At 41.9% G+C, this 16,638-nt stretch overlaps 1 protein-coding gene across 15 annotated transcripts in view; it reads right to left on the bottom strand.

Moving 5' to 3' along the window:
• The window catches only part of LOC119165678 (uncharacterized), a 91,479-nt gene that overhangs the window by 61,260 nt on the left and 13,581 nt on the right, over window positions 1–16,638 (bottom strand). For 11 of the 15 annotated variants that reach the window (XM_075872387.1, XM_075872389.1, XM_075872386.1 and 8 more), the window contains 2 exons: window positions 16,083–16,127; window positions 4,516–4,608 (listed from right to left, as the gene is read on the bottom strand). In XM_075872387.1, the coding sequence (XP_075728502.1) occupies window positions 4,516–4,608; window positions 16,083–16,127 (138 nt within the window). Of the gene's footprint in view, window positions 1–4,515; window positions 4,609–8,444; window positions 8,508–14,265; window positions 14,308–16,082; window positions 16,128–16,638 lie in introns of all 15 variants that reach the window. The other 4 variants (XM_075872383.1, XM_075872385.1, XM_075872384.1 and 1 more) reach the window with 3 other exon arrangements.

The raw sequence follows: 16,638 nt of genomic DNA, 5'->3' as shown, positions 1-16,638 counted from the left end.
TTTATTACAACGCTTTAGAGCTGGGAATCTGTGCAGATCACTGCGGCTCAGCCTAACGCGTTTTCAACCAACCATTCGCATTACGACATCTATTCGAAGCGTGACGTAACCTAGCCTGCTGATCTGATTGCATGTGGAGTGTACGTAAGATTGGCTCGTAGTGTGGCGGAACCTGTAGGAACGGATATCAACCCCTCAACAATGTTCGTCTCTGTAGCCAGGTGCTGCGTGTGCTGCAGGGCTATAGCTTCCGAGATGCACGCACCCTGTCGACGTGTAATCTCGGTAGTCAGGAATGGGCGAAACTCGAATCGTACAGTGCGCTCATGAAATCTCGGCAATCGCCAGCGATACCAGCGTGTGTCTTGAGTGGAAGACGCAAGGCAGGAGGTAGAATGAGGGTATAGACATAATTGTCCGTAGCGGCCTTGATACAGGACGTGTCACTGATCTTACGGTGAAAAAGGTTTCGTGATGCTTTAACCTAGACACTGACAATACTTTGAGAACCGTTTCGGCACCCTTTTAACACTCAACTATGTTGAATAAAAAGAAAACTAAATATCGAATAGACGAACTATCCAGCATGCAGCGGCCCATGCAGTCCTGTTTGAGAAAACTTAGTCTCTTCACGCCAAATGTGGAAAACGTCCTCAGTCGATTCACCCAAAGCCGTGAGCACCAAAGATACAGCCACAAAACTTTTTAAACATTGCGGAAGGTGTGTTTGTGTCGTCTTTTTCTTCGCGGTGTGTCTGTGTTGGCGCTATAAAAGTACTTATATGAGTATGAACCAACTAGGCCTAGGAGAAGTGTTATTGAAACTAGGTGCATAACGGATTCATCAAAGATCAGTAACTTCCCCGAGCCTTCGACGAGTCTGATATGCGGAAACAGGGTGTGGTGCTTCAGGAATAGTTGTCCGACTGTAAAGAGTTAGATGACCTTGATAGGCTAGTTATTCCGGTGTAATAATGGCTGCTTCATTTGCCTAAATGGCACTTCAATGTTGTCCACGGAAATGGGCGGCACAAAATCCTGCCTTGTACATTTTACGTACCGTATGCAGAGCAATGCCACTCAAACTGAAGAGAAAAACAAAATCTTTCTATTGTACTTAATGATGAGCATTTAACGTATGATGTACTTCAGAATGAACTTTTTAGTTTACTTTATAATGTACTTGACAATGGGTAAGTACTTTATAGTAAGCCCTATCGTGGTTTGTGGTACAGTAGCGTCGTATGAAACATGTAATGTTTTGCGGAAGTTCTTTATGCAAGATATGTCGGGGTGGGGTGAATGATACGAGCGCCTCGTACAATCAGCGATGCCGCCGTTTCGAATAAATATTGGAAAAGCTCTTCTGAACTTGAAAAAAATTATTGGTAGCCCTGCCTGAGGTCGAAAAGATCAGTAGGAATTATACACATTTCTTTTCAAATCACACAAATGCAGGTAAACACTACACTGCAACATAACCGAAACATCATATTTCACGATGATTGTCATATGACACATGAAGCCATCAGTGAAGTTTTTGACCATTTTAGAAGACCAGATGTCTTATGCAGATACATCTAGAAAAAGCTACTACTTCATACACTTTGCGACATATTGCAAACAAAATATAGCAGAAATTACATTAAGTAGCAAAAGTTGGGTCACAGCTGAGCCAATGGGAATCTATCTGGCTCTGGCTTTGTTGCCCTTTCACCATCTCATTCGTTTCATTCCCAATTCTCGCTATACTATGACACACATGACTATGCTTTCTCCTGTTCATTTTTCATGTTCTTTGTACTTGTTTCGCTGTTCTTTCCCTCAATGCGTAATTATTTCGCGGTTTTCGAATCTTTTCTGTTTATCTTGCATTTGTTCTTCTTTTTTCTGCTATTTATGTAGTTATGATGCCAAGCTCTCTTGCGAAGCTGCTCTTGTTCAAGGGCAAGTCGCTGGTTGCGCCATGCCCACTAGTTCTCGAGGGTCATTATTACAGAATCAAAGTGTGCCTGCTGCAATATGGAACGGGGCTGCATTCCCTGCTTAGCGTACAAGATTTTGCAGAACCAGTGCATAGGTGCCCTCACGCACCGGACGGTAATTCGGGCTCCATCTCATGTGGGCCTCGATGGCAATGATCCGGCCGTTGCTATTATCCGCGCGCTTACTCTTCGGGCACAATCCTCGTCCCTTTACAATTCAGACCTTAAACCAAGTCCCACTGGCACAATTAGGAAGGTTGCTCAGTTTTATCAATTCGCCATGAACTCTATTTAAAACCCTGTAAGGACCTCACTAAGGTGGAGGAGTGGGCTCTCCATCGCCTTTACACGAAAAACTTTATTGTGCCCGGCAATGCCGAAACATGTCAACCCCGCTGACACGGTGAAGTGCCCGCGCTGTGAGGAAAGTTCCTGTGGCATTTTCAACATGGTGTTGACATTTTAGAAAACTCCCAACCTTACTCCTGTACGCAATCATTCCCGGGAGCACTGGGAGGTGGCTCTGCTCTGCTGTTCTAGCCTGACGCCCAACGGGACTTGGTTGAGCGCGGCAGGGGTGCAGCCGACGCGAATGGGTTTTCGTAATGGGTGCCCAACAATAGTGTCTGTATGAGGAGGCTCCTTAAGAACCACTCCCCACTCTCCCTGTACATACCTTAAAGAATTGAATGCTTTTTATACGCGTCTTCCAAATGTTTTCTAGCCGATTGCGAGCGCGCAGTGTCCACTGGTTGTCGAGGCAAGCGCGTGCACGACCACATTGGCGCGCTTCCTTTCTCATCGCCGGGACCACTCGAGAGAGTTCACAATGGCCCTGCAAAACATTCGCTCCCTGAACGCCCATTGAAAAGACGTCGAACACGATCCCGTATTGGCTTCAGTGGACGAGCTCTGCTTCACAGTGACATGCAACGTTGTAAACGTGCACATCGAAGGCTACGACGTGACCATGTGCACCGATGATGCAGAGTGTCGTGCGGAAGGCCTCACGAAGTTCGTAGGACTACCCAAATCAGCCGAATACCTTGAACTATCACTGACAAACCAGAGCCATAATTGGTAGCCTGCTGCCGTGAAGCTCTCAAGCTCTCCAATGCACTTCTGGTCACGGAAGAACCTCGCGCGGAACTTTTTCAAGGGAAACAACCCCAGGTACATTGAGAAGGCAAGACATGGATACAGAACTGATTTCAAGCATGGTCCACTCGTGTTCGTTGGAGATTTCAACGTGGACATCATGGCAGTTGAAGTCTACTTCTTAGTCTCGCAGATGATATGCGCTTACGGTCTCTGGTGCTGCTCGTACGACGGCAAGCACCCCAAAGCCATCAGAGGTATCTCATTGGGCACTGCCTTCTGCAACTCTCAACTACAATTTTTCATCAAAGATGCTCTCGCCACATACTTCACCATCCAATACATTGTAATCTTCAAAGAAAAACGTGTCCCACGGGCAGCTTTGTGATCGGGTAATTCATTTCTTGCATATAATTTCATCAATATATATGTGATTACACCTAGCATGTAGATAAGTGTATGCGATTTGTAAATAAAAACATTGTGTTTGTAGGTTTATATACAATCAACCGTACAAAAACGTGTCGAGCATTTACATTATGTGTGGGTGAATGTTTCACGGATTCACCGGATAACACTGCAGCTTCGCCCCACTCATCATCATTCACTTCGTGGAGATGGCAGGACTTTTTTTCTGAGTAGTCACTCATTTGCTTTTCATCTTTTTTACTCCCCGACCATAAAAGATCTGCCGCAGAATTTCTGTAGCCACGCACCACAGAAATGGAGGAAATTATAGTACACAATATACTCGTCTAGTTAAAATTCGTTCCAGCATTCACCACACAGGTCTACTAAAATTACACGGGTGCCGAAACCACTAGATTCCCCAATGTTTCGGATACTCTTATCAACCATCTCTACTCTGCGTCTTGGCAGTGATAGTGAGCTCGCCGATTCACGCTGGTGATACTTTTCAATTTACAACACAAGGCAAAGCTCTGGCGCAACAGCTATGTTGTAAACAAATAATTGTATCAGCTACGTTCGGTGAACTTGGTTGATGTGTGATCAATAGAAACGGCAGGAGAAACAGACGTCGGGCTCGTGCATGCTGAAAAGGCACCACGCCAGCTACCAACGCTTTTGAGCTATATGTAGCGATGATGTCATTAGTTTAAGCATGATGGAATACCAAGGTCTTCTTACATTCAGACCAACAGGAATACTCTCACTGTGTTTTTTGTCTGCCTTTCTTATTTTCACGACCGTCAAGGTCGTTTCTGTGCACGCTCCAAGCTTGGTTATAAATTGAAAACGAAAGATGCGAACACTGATAACTAAAACGCAATGGTTGCAAACTGAGTTCAACAAAACTGGTTTACGTTGTGCTTATCTTACGGAGTTGCATGTTCCAGCAGTAGCCAGTAGGTCATCACGCAACCAACAGTTTGCTTCAAATACCAATCGTTGTCTAAGAAGGCTAACTTACCCGCTCCTGATAATCCTTAACTTTTCTTTTTCGCCACGACTGCGCAGTGACGCATTGTAAGGAGAAACGTGTAGTTTGTAACAGCCCTTTGTCCTGAAAAGCACAAAGTATATACATATCCTTGTTGACAACGCTTCCGTTGTGCCATATCCCATACCTTCAAGAAGACTAACAAGCCCATTGAATTATTACTCCCACTATATATACATACATATATGTATATATATATATATATATATATATATATATATATATATATATATATATATATATATATATATATATATATATATATATATATATATATATATAGTTATGGTCTGTCAATTACATCCTCAAAATTAGTAATTAATAAAACGATGTAGCCACAACGCACATTTTATATTTAATATGACCTACTCAAGCAACTGATTGCCATTGTACATCACATGTCTCGAAGGAATATTCATCTCTTGAAGTTCTTGTTTGTCCTCCTGAGAGAAGCACTTTACCAATTTCTTTTTCATGCGAAAGCATTTGTCAGCATTACAGAACACGATTACTCCACGTAATTACTTGCTGACACATAAGGATTAAAAAGCTATGTTTATATGCATTGAGAGTGTGCCCTCCTTCACTCTTATTCCGGTACGGGAAGCCTCGGCTGACGTGCATTCAAAAATCTTGATTGCTCTTAGTTTCTCTGGAATAGCTCTCCTTCATGTTCTTTCATAATAAAATTAAAAAAAATTGATTATGCAAATTTGTTTCATTGTCATGCGAATAGCCCCGCCGCGGTGGTCTAGTGGCTAAGGTACTCGGCTGCTGACCTGAAGGTCGCGGGTTCGAATCCCAGCTGCGGCGGCTGCATTTCCGATGGAGGCGCAAATGTCGTAGGCTCGTGTGCTCAGATTTGGGTGCACGTTAAAGAACCCCAGGTGGTCAAAATTTCCGGAGCCCTCCACTACGGGGTCTATCATAATCATATGGTAGTTTTGGGACGTTAAACCCCACAAATCAGTCAATCAATTGTCATGCGAATAAGCAATAACGTGTGCACTTTCGCGTGATCGCTTCTCAATGAATTAGTGGTATGAATTACAACGGCGAGAGCACGCCATGTCTTACAGTTACTTTCTTAGGTTTTACGACCCAAACTTAGGTTATTAGGCAACACAGGGGACGCCGTAATGACAACCATCTCTCATTCAATACCGGGGCATACACCTCTATTTCATTAGTGAGACCTATCTACGTGGCAGTTGTTGCAGTGATGTACCCAGTTAGAAGTGGGTTGCAAAAGCCAGGAAGCGATTGCAAAAGTCAGAGCAGTGGGGAAGCTTACTTGTTAAGCCACACTGACAAGTGTTTTCTTTATGTCACTCTCTAGCGAAGAGAGGCAATCAGTGTCACTCCCAGAGACGCTGAAATGGCGCTCACTTCAGCCATACGCTCGGATATCTAAGTGTACGAAGTACTCGGCGCCAAGTATGGTGAGGCACCAATTCACTCGTGTTGCCTACAAGGCCAGCAAATGTGGTAAAATATTTTGTTATGTCTTATGCAAGCGAACGCCGTAGATGGCTCGCGAAATGTGAGCAGTGACGGTCAGCGGCGGCACAACGAATGAAAAGTGGTGATGGGGCAAATACAACGTCGCGTAGCGTAACTACACATGATGCCGTCAAAACTTCATATAGTGGCTTCTACAGGGGTGGCGCGATACCAAAAGCACTGCAGTACGACGGCAGGAACAGAAAAATTTAGTGCATGGTACATAACTTCCCTTCAAAGAGGCATCTTGAAATGTTATAAAAATGAGTTCTTCGATAGCGATAAATGACGAAACTTGCAGCACATAAGAAACCACATGAACGAGAAAGGGTAGGCCGGATTACAAGGATTTATAAAGTAGTGGGATAATGATAAATGAACGAGTAAAACGCCTCAGACTGACTGGCCGACGTTTCTATAGGAGGACCTATCTTTTTAAAAGGCACCGTGCCATCCTTGGCGTGTTAGTTTTAGAGGGGTTAGAGGTGACGTCATATTATGGTGGTGGTGCGTGTCCCTGCAGATGATCGCCGTCTGAAAAGCAAAATACTATAAAGAGACGAGTGCAGTCCTCGCTTCATTTTAGGTCAGGTGACATCACCACTAACCTCTTTAAAACTAACACGCCAAGGATGACATGGCGCCTTTGAAAAAGATAGGTCCTTCTATCGAAACGTCGGCCAGTAAGTCTGAGGCACTTCACCTGCTCATCTTATCTTTATCCCACTGCGTTGTTTTCATCTGTCGGCTCCCATCAAGATTAAGGATATATAAAGGCCGATAACTGGGCAAGCTCAACACCACAAGGAAAGACGAATGGAAACAAAAAAGGGGAACACGAAGCACAAGCGCTGACTTTCCAATGAACATATCTCTCATGCACAGACCATAAATATAAACCCACGCGTGGTTTATCACAGGTAACAAACCAGTGCATAAGCGTATGGCAACCGGTATGAGCAACTCATAAAAATAAAAAAACAACAATATTCAACCCTTCAAGTATGAAGTTTACATATTTTGCAAGGCTGGAGGCGGGAAGTTGATGCATTATTTTTTTGTCATGCATTATTTTTTGATGCAATATTATAAGCCTCGATACTCTCTAGAGCTATTTGGTTATAATACTAATGACGCCTTGGCATTCTGCTGGTTTCTCTTAACTAGTGTTTACATCCACACTGTCGACAAGGCGCAGCCGTATTCGATAGATCATTGCTACGCACACCCAAATCGTCATTTCTTATTCTAAATTAAATACACCATTCTGCCTGTGCTATGTACGCAACGTTTCATGACAGAAGGATCCTGTAACAACACCCCAGGCACTTCATATTGCTTCTTATCTGTGCCTAGGACCACTGCCTACACTATTCTTAGCTTTTTCATTTCCATTTCTGCTTCTTTGTTTACATGACAGCAAATTCCTCCATATTTATCAGGGCATTAAAAAACCACAATAACATTGCATTTACCAACTACATTTTTTTTACCCCATGCGTTTCAGCCCAAAATAAGCAAATCGTCAAGGTGCTAGAAACTGCAAGATTCTTGGCCTGAGAAAATATTTGTCTAAATGTTCATGCGCTTGAACCTACTAGATGTATTTGTGTTCTGAAATGAAAAATATGAAGCGCGTCCTGCAGGACTCAAATAAAGTTTTTTTCATTCATTCATTCATCACCAACTTACGGCAAGCACTGCATCAACAGCAATCGATCTTACGAATATGAAGTGAACACTTATTCGTTTCATATCTGCATTGGCTATGCAAGATGACGTGTACTTATACAAATGGGCTCATTACGAGAAAGAAGCGTCAGACTAAATTGGAAACTGCAAAGTTATCTACGTGGTTTTTGTTGCATTCGTTCCCACAAAAAATTTATTTCAGACAAATATGCCCTCACAAAAAAAAGCTTTCACCTTTCTGAAAACAAAAAAAAGGGGGGGGTAGAGAGCGTGTAAGTGAAAAAAAAATGCCCAAAGCCCCACCTTTGCTCCGCTAACATGACTTGAGATTTACAGCCTTCTTCGATCTCAGTTGATGTATCGATGCTGCCCCGCCCCCTTCGAAAGCTATTGGCCTCTAAAATAGTTTTGTACGCCCATCAAAATCGAAGGCCCACCACTTAGTATTGTATCGCTTCCGTAATCAAACTACGCTTGACCAAGATACGATGTCACGTGCTGAGATTAAAAGGTGACGTTAAAATACCTGATGTCATATTAAGTTGGCAATTTGCACTACTTGTCAACCTATCGGGGCGTTATTTGGTGACATCATCACGCGACTACTTCTCGCAACCTTCGTTAGCGGTGCCGACGAGGACACTTTCCGCTCGAAGAGACGTTTAAGAGTTTATTTATAGAGATTACAACTGACAAGGACTTACGTTCATCGGCAGGCGTGAAACACACCTGTTTTAAACAGTACGCATGAGGCACTGAAGTTTATTCTAGGAAAAGAACCAACTGAATTAGAACTAGTTGCCTTATACGTCTTGTAACATGAAACGCGTTCTTGCGTTTCTACGAAAATGTAAGTCATCAATACCTGTGGAAAAGAATGTAGTTGTGAGTTACAGAACACAAAACAGACAAAAAAACCTAATTTTCTAACTACGGGATGACATACTCATACCACAAAGCAACCAAATGTTTCTTCAATGGTAAAGTGTCAACTACTTTATCATAATTGTTTTCCCTGTGAGTTGAAGTATTAATATTAATTGTGAAGAACCAAACGAAACCTCAGCAAGCGGGACAGCTTAAAGAAGCACATGCCACCTTCACATGCAAAGGAAATTCATAATTATTTGTCAGTGTACTCGTTTGACATATAAGCTAAGAATAAAAGGTGTTTTATATCTTTTCCAAAATATAAGTTTCATTTCAACACGCGAATGCTAAAGAGACGGCGGAGTGTATTTGCAGCTACGTGGTCTTGGCATTTGCCTTTTATGAGGTTGTCCAAAATAATTTTTCTCAACTTTTTTTATTGCTTCTGTTTTCTTGCTTTATGTAAGTACTATTTTTAATTTTTCTTTATTTGCTTCCTCTTTTTCTCTCTGTGTCCTTGTGTTGCTCTTCGTTTCTCTCACCCACTTTATTCAATTCTTTTCCTCTCGCTTTCTCTATATTTCTTTGTCGCTTGCTTCATCCCTAATTCTTTTCATTTTTTTCTCTCTCTGAAGAGGGCTTTCTCCCCCTTTTTTGTTTTTCCACTTTCTCTTTCTTTTTTTCTTTGTGCATGTCCCACCACGGTGGTCCAGTGGCTAAGGTACTCGGCTGCTGACCAGAAGGTTGCGGAATCAAATTTGGGCTGCGGTGGCTACAATTTCGAAGCAGGCGAAAATGCTGTAAGCCCGTGTGCTTCGATTTGTGTGCACGTTAATGAACCCCAGGTGGTCGAAATTTCTGAAGCCCTCTACAACGGCGTTTCTCATAATCCTATGAAGTTTTGGGACCCTAAACCCTACATATCAATGAATCAATCAATCAATCAATCAATCAATCAATTACTTATGTTTGTACATCTCTTTCTGTCTATTGCTCTCTTTCTCGTAGTTTCTATGAAACGCTATACTCGCTTCCCTCCTCCTTCTCATCCTGCTCGCCATCACATGTTTCGCTTTTTCACTCACTCCGCTTTCCCGCGTCCATGCTCCACAGTGCTTTGCAACTTTATGCTACACTCTACTAGCATGCCTGGATAGCATGACCGGTTGAGACGCTTGTGTACAGATTGAGTGCACACCGGTTCGAATGCCACCGTGATTCTCGCTTCATTATATATATACCGCACCTTGAATACAACTATAACATTTATACTCTGACTTTTATAAATATATTGTGTGTACTAACGTTTGCAGTGCTTGGTAATAACACCTATTTAATGAAATATACTGAATTGTTGTAGCTCACTGTTTGTCGTCATCAGCCCACTTAACCAGCACATCGTAAGTTAAAGTGTTCGTACTTTTATTAGTCTTTATTGCTTTTGCCCGGATGCATGTTACATTCAAGAACTTGCTGCTTGAGTACAAATAAATGGTTCCATTAGTCATAAACTATATTAGGGGAAAAAAGAACAAGATAACACCACTTAATATATCTAGATTAAGAATGATTTTTCAGCACTTATTTTCTCCAAGCCTATTTGTGAACACATGCAACGCAGAAGTGATAAAAAGTGAAGTTTAGGAAAAACTAACATTCCTGATTTTTTTTTAATTCACAATTACCGAAGTCAAAAGCAGCTCGACACAATTCTGCGGGATCTTAAACATAAGCCAAAGTAGATAGTTGTGCTAGATTGTAGTCATGACAGATTGAAATTTTATGCTGGTATGTTTGTTTTTCCACATCATAGAATATAACCGCTCAATAAGAAAAACAATAACATAAATGACTATATGCAGACCAGTTGGTACTTAAAATGAAAACTGGCTCATAAAACGTGTTCAAACTTCTCCTAACATATATACTTTATAAAAATCGGCAATAACGGTAAAGCGTTTGGTTTCTGTTATTCACATTAGGCAGAAGTTTAGTCGAAAGTAAGTGAGAAACCAGATGCTGCTGTTTCCTAATTACAGATAAAACATTACTTCTCTGTATGATTGTGGGCCTCACAGATAATGTCATTGCGTAAGTAGGGTATCTTTATCGGGAGAGCTAGGTACGGCCGATTTCAAAGCGTTCAACAGTTTAGTCCTGTTCTCAACTTATTTTCGCAGGTGCTATGCTTCTTGAGTTCGTGGCAATCTAGGTAGAATTATCTGTCACAGTCAAGCATCCTCAAGTAGAACTGATTAGTGAGTCTGATTATAGGTGCGGCCTTAGGTAGAAATGTTTTTAAGTAAGTGAACTCGAGCATGAGTAAATTAGGCCGGCACCGAAACGACTGAACCTCAAAATATGTGTCAACCGAATTGAATGCCCTCCTTTTATTAGGCGAATGATCGTTAACAGCGTTTGACAAGAACAGTTAACAGTTAACAGCGTTTGACGAGAATTCGTACGTTGCAAAGGCTGTATGGTCACTCGTTCTTCATCGAATGAAGGACATTGTCATAATAAACTGCGGACGTCACCGCAGCAGCGGAACCAGCACTGTGTGCACATCATAGTGCCAATGTCGTGTTGCAACTACTTTGCTTGAGAGTATGATGCATTGGCGGAATTCCCGAAGACTTTATCGATGATTACCACTTGAGAGCACGAAAAGGTAGGCTTGCTCGAAAAGGGGACTGGTAGGGTAAGCTGCATTGTTTCATCTCTTCATAAAGTATATTTTGTGTCTTATATGTATTACGCGAATGTTGCCCCATACAATGTAAATTTACATATTCTCATATAAAAAGTTCACGAAAAAGATAGGTTCAAAGTCCATGATATCAACGTTAGAGTTACTGAATAGTATGAAAAGTATAAGTTTATAAATGTTGCATATTGTTCTGTCACAAGTAATCGTGACCTTAGTCTAGCTTTTTATGTTTCCTGTATGTTTGCACTGAGCGTTGATCACAGACACCAAGAACGGAAGATCGTCGTGCTTAAGGTGCTTCACCCTAATACCGCATCGAGCCGGAATCAAACTGAGGAATACTACGTGACAATCAAGCTGTCTACGAAAAAGCAACACTTGTGTTTGAAGTTTTCTTTTAAAAAATTCATACAATGGTCACGCTTCAAAAAATGGAACTGTGGTTGCACTGCTGGCTATCTGCTTTTTTAGCAATGTAATAAGCATTCAGTATGCAAGCTGTACATAGGTGTTCGGTAAATAGGTCAGTTGACGCTATTTATCATACGCGCAACATTGAAAGCTAAGCTGTTAACTTCGTCTGACTATCAGCGTTTTTTTTCTTTTGACCTTGAATTTGACGTGAGGCAATCATTTTCAGCATGTCTTTGGAGTGTGGCCAACACTTGCGTGGGTTAAGGATTGCCTCTAGGCTCTATTGTGATAGGCTGTTTAGGTGTCCCTAAACTTTAGATGAGAAAAAAACTGACGGTGGAGTTCTTTATCCATGGAATTATAGCGGGAAACATAAAATAATATTAGATCATTATTCAGAGGGTAGCAGTTATCGTAAATAAAGTTAGTAAGAGATACATTATGGAGATGATACAGGCCTACGCGCCTACATGCAGCCATGATGACGTATTAGTTGAAAGGTTATATGAAAACGTTGAATTGGCTAAGAAGCTAAAAACATAGTATACTTTACTGATGGGCCACTTCAATGCTGAAGTAGGGAAGAAGCAGGCTGAATGACAGGCAGCCGAGATTAAGGCATCGGTACTAAAAATTCCTCTGAAGAGGTATTACTAGATTTCCCAGAACGCAAGTAATTTACGGATTTTGAATTCTTTATACCTAAAATGAGTGAACCGTAAGTGGACAAGTGAGAGCCCTAATGCTGAAAGTAAGAATCAAATATACTTCATATTGAGTGCACACCCAGGCATCGTGCAGGATGTGGAAGTGCTTGGTTAGGTACGATTCAGTGACCATAGATTGGTCAGGTCCCGGATTCACCTTGACCTGAAGGAACGACAGAAACTAACACGCAAGAAGCCCATCAATGAGCTAGCATTCTGAGGGAAAGTACAGGAATTCAGTCTCGCTTCAGAACAGACACGCGGCAATTATTGCAGAAACGGGCCTTAACATTGACGCAATGAATAATATTCTGACGAGTCACATCAGAGAGTGTGCAGGGAAAGTTGGAGGTATGGTAGTTATAGAGGACACTAGAAAGCTGCCTTGGAGACGAAGAAACCAATGAGAAGTGCCAAAACATGAAAACCTCAAACACAACAGACAAAATAGAACTGGCAGAACTTTAACAGTTGATTATTAGGCGTAAGGTCTCCGATTTAAAAATGTACAACACTAAAAGAATAGATCATGCTCTAGAGAACATAAGAAGAGCCAAAGTGGTAACAATGAAACATGGGATAGGCAAAACCAAGATGTACGCACTAATGGACAAGAAAGGCAGATTAACAACAAATATAAGTAATATAGTTAAGGTAGCGCATGAGTTTTACAGAGATATGTACAGTTCCAAGGACAACCAACACCTTAATGCCCTAATGTATGTGCTGGGAGTACCTCATATGACACCCAACAAGTAATGACAGAAGTCACGAAAGCCTTCACGGGAATGTTAAGGGGCAAAGCTGTTGGTGACAGTCTGATAACATCTGATCTGCTGAAAAACGGAAGACATATTGTGTTAGAAAAACTGCCCACCCTGTATACGAATTGTCTCCTGACGGGGAGGGTGCCAGAGCTTTAGGGGAACGCTAACATAATCTTAATCCCTAAGAAAGGGGACGACAAGGATTAGAAGAATTAGAGGTCGATCAGCTTGCTCTCATTCGTATAAAAGCTATTTACCAAAGTAATTGCTAACATAATAAAGCAACATAACAATTGAATTAACCAATTCATCAACCAGGATTTCGTTAAAATTACTAAAAATGGACCATAGTCCTACTGTAGATCAAAAGATGCATGAATTCTTAGAATACACCCGATCATTGTATATAGCCTTCATTGATTGCGAGATGGCTTTTGATTCAGTAAAGATTGCAGCACTCATGCAGACACTGTGGATTTAAGGCGTCGAAGCGTATATAAACATTTTGTAACCAATATACAGCGAATAAACTGCCACCATAGTTCTGCATAAAGAAAGTGACAGAATACGAATAAAGAAGAGTGTAACACTGGGAAATATGATCGCACAAATGCTTTTTATCGCGTCCTTATAGAAGGTTTTCAGAGACGTAAAATAGGAAGAGTTAGGGATACAAGCTGATTCCTCTGTTTGATTCCGGCTCGATGCCCTAATAACCCGCGCTTTTTCGATGACATTGCATTGCTGGTAAATCGGAAGATGGATTGCGATTCGTCATTTCTGTATTAGACATATATTCTGCATAAAATAAAAGTAATAAACAACAACCTCAGAAAAGAACAGAGTTTCCAGATAGGTAGTAGTGCACTTGAAGTTGTAAAAGAGTACGTCTACTTAAGGCAGGTGGTCACCATGGAGCCCAACCACAATATTGAAGTAGCTCGAAGAATAAGAATGAAGAGGAACACATTCGGTAGCATTCTCAAATGATTAATGGAAGATTGCCACTATCCCTAAAGAGAAAGCTGTATAACTGCTGCATCATACCGGTACTTACCTACGGAGCCGAAACATGGGGGATTACAGAGAGAGTTCTTTTCTAGTAGAGGATGACAGTAGGGGATGATGAAAAAAAAATGATAGGTATAACGTTAAGAGACAAGAACAGAGCAGAGTGGGTCAGGGGATGAACAGGAGTTAAGGATATCACAGTTGAAATCAAGCAAACGATATGGAAATGTGCCGGGCATGTACCGCGGAAGCAAGATAACCACTGGTAATTAAGGATCCCATGCTTAATTCTAAGAGAAGGCAAGTGGGTGAAGCGGAGACAGAAAGTTAGGTGGGCAGATGATATTAGGAAGTTTGCCGGTATAAAGTGGCAGCAGCAATCACGGGCAGGGCTGGGTGGCGGTGCGTGAAGATGCCTTTCTTCTGTGGTGGGCGTAGTAAGGCTTATGCTGCTGATGATGAAAATTTAGACAAAGCCAGTCGAACTTGATTCCGCAGTACGGTCGCACGTTGGTGCGAACGCTACTCAATTTTCAAGCCTAATGATGTCGTAAGTGTATAGGTTGTAGAACAAATGCACTAAACCTGCATCTGTAATGTTTATCCCGCAGCATGTCTTCAGATCTGGGTGATGAAAACTATTGTCTTCTATTTTCTCTTCGCGATCATTTTTTGTGAAAGGATATAACCTTAAGCTTTTGGTTTGGCTTCATAACAGGAGACAGTATTGACATGTGGTACAAGATGACGCTTCTTCGGTTGGACGCATTCTTCAAGTTGCGACAAACGTCATCTCGTGTGGTCTACCGCTAACGGCCTTGCTCTCGGGAGTCATTTATTGGAGCTTTCCTCGCGACACCGTCGATGGCAGTTTCTTTTGAGCTCACAAAGTTTTGCGCTGTAAGAGAGCTGCGCTTCCGGAGTACCAATCATGCATGGCTGCGCCCACGCCAACCCATGCTCGTCACTGCCGAACTATGCTCTACAGGAACGCAACACAGCCCACCAGCAATGTGCATCATCAAAGAGTCACACCAACCGCCTTGTCATAAAAGCCAACACAATTCTTCTGCAATTCATCATGAATGCGTATGATGACTATTGTTCTATGTGGTAGATTACATGGGCTTGTGTGTCCGCAGTACGTCGAAAGTGGCAGTTGTCGCATTTCAGATGGAGTCCCTACACAGATGTTTTTAGGCTGCGAATTCACTCTTGGCGAAAAAAACGAAAAAACAAACAAACAAGGAAAGCAGCTGATCTATCTCGCCCGAATGGTCAGCGGCAAGCGACGGCTGCTTTTCGCTGTTTTATTTTATTTATTTTGTTTTGCTCGGTAACTTTAGAAATGATGCCCAGCCGGCGCGGCCATAAAACTGCGCTGACGTGTTTTCTTTTTGTTGTCGCCCGCTGTTTTGCACTTTGATGTTTTTTGAATAAAAAAAATTGTTATATGACTAGCCAGGCATGTCCTTTACTATCGTAGATGAAATTTGTAAAAATTTAAACTTATAGGGTTTTTCAATACGTTTGAGTAAAAATGCAGTGCACGTGATAAAGAACTATAGCAAGCAACCTTGCTCTCCACGCTGATATAAAAGTGATAATCACTTCTGTCCACCTGAAACGAAACCGCAGTGGTTGCTAACAGGGCAATTTTTTTTTCGCACCAATAACGTCATGTGAACCAGCCTTTAGTGAACAGAAATAGGCCCCCTACACCCCAGAGATGCATTCATGGTTTGCTTCGGCTCCCTGAGGCTGAGTGGATTTGTAGGCTTCAGATTCTTGAAAATCTGGGAGCGTGGCCCCTAAAATCAAGCGGTAGCCTAAACAGTCATTGTGAAAATACGATCTACTTACTTCCCAGGGCCCAGGCATGTTCTTTGTAATAATTTCATGTTCTTCCTGAAAAATAGAAAAGGGCAGCACGGTTTATACATATAAATCCTATGAATACACTCAAAGGCAAAATGGTGCTAAAAGGGTGAGTGGTTCGTCCTTTTGGGGACTAATGGGGCTGCCACAACCAATAAATCCTCTAAGAACTAACGGCAATGGATCTAACAGTTAGTCCCCACAGATGGCCTCAAGGGACTAACATTTAGTCCTCACATTTACACCTTAGTGACTAACCGTTAGACTCACAATCCAACTCAAAGAACTAACATTTCGTCTTCGCATTTGCACCTTATTAAGCAACTGTTAGTCCCCACACTTACGCCTTACCGGGCAACCATTAGTCCTCACAGTTGCACCTTGCCGCACGAACGGTTGATCCACTCAAATACTTTAATCAGATGAACTTTTTGTCCCCAGTTCAAACATTGTTTTTTTCTTTATTTTCCGCCAGGTCTAATACTTTTTTCGCCTGTTTCTCTGGGCAGTGAGAAACAAATTGCGCAGAAAAGAACGCGTG

The sequence above is a fragment of the Rhipicephalus microplus genome, chromosome 8 (genome assembly GCF_043290135.1).
Source record: "Rhipicephalus microplus isolate Deutch F79 chromosome 8, USDA_Rmic, whole genome shotgun sequence".
Taxonomy (NCBI): Eukaryota; Metazoa; Arthropoda; class Arachnida; order Ixodida; family Ixodidae; genus Rhipicephalus; species Rhipicephalus microplus.
The sequence above is the reverse complement of the archived record's forward strand: the minus strand, read 5'-3'. Positions and strand labels throughout refer to the sequence as shown.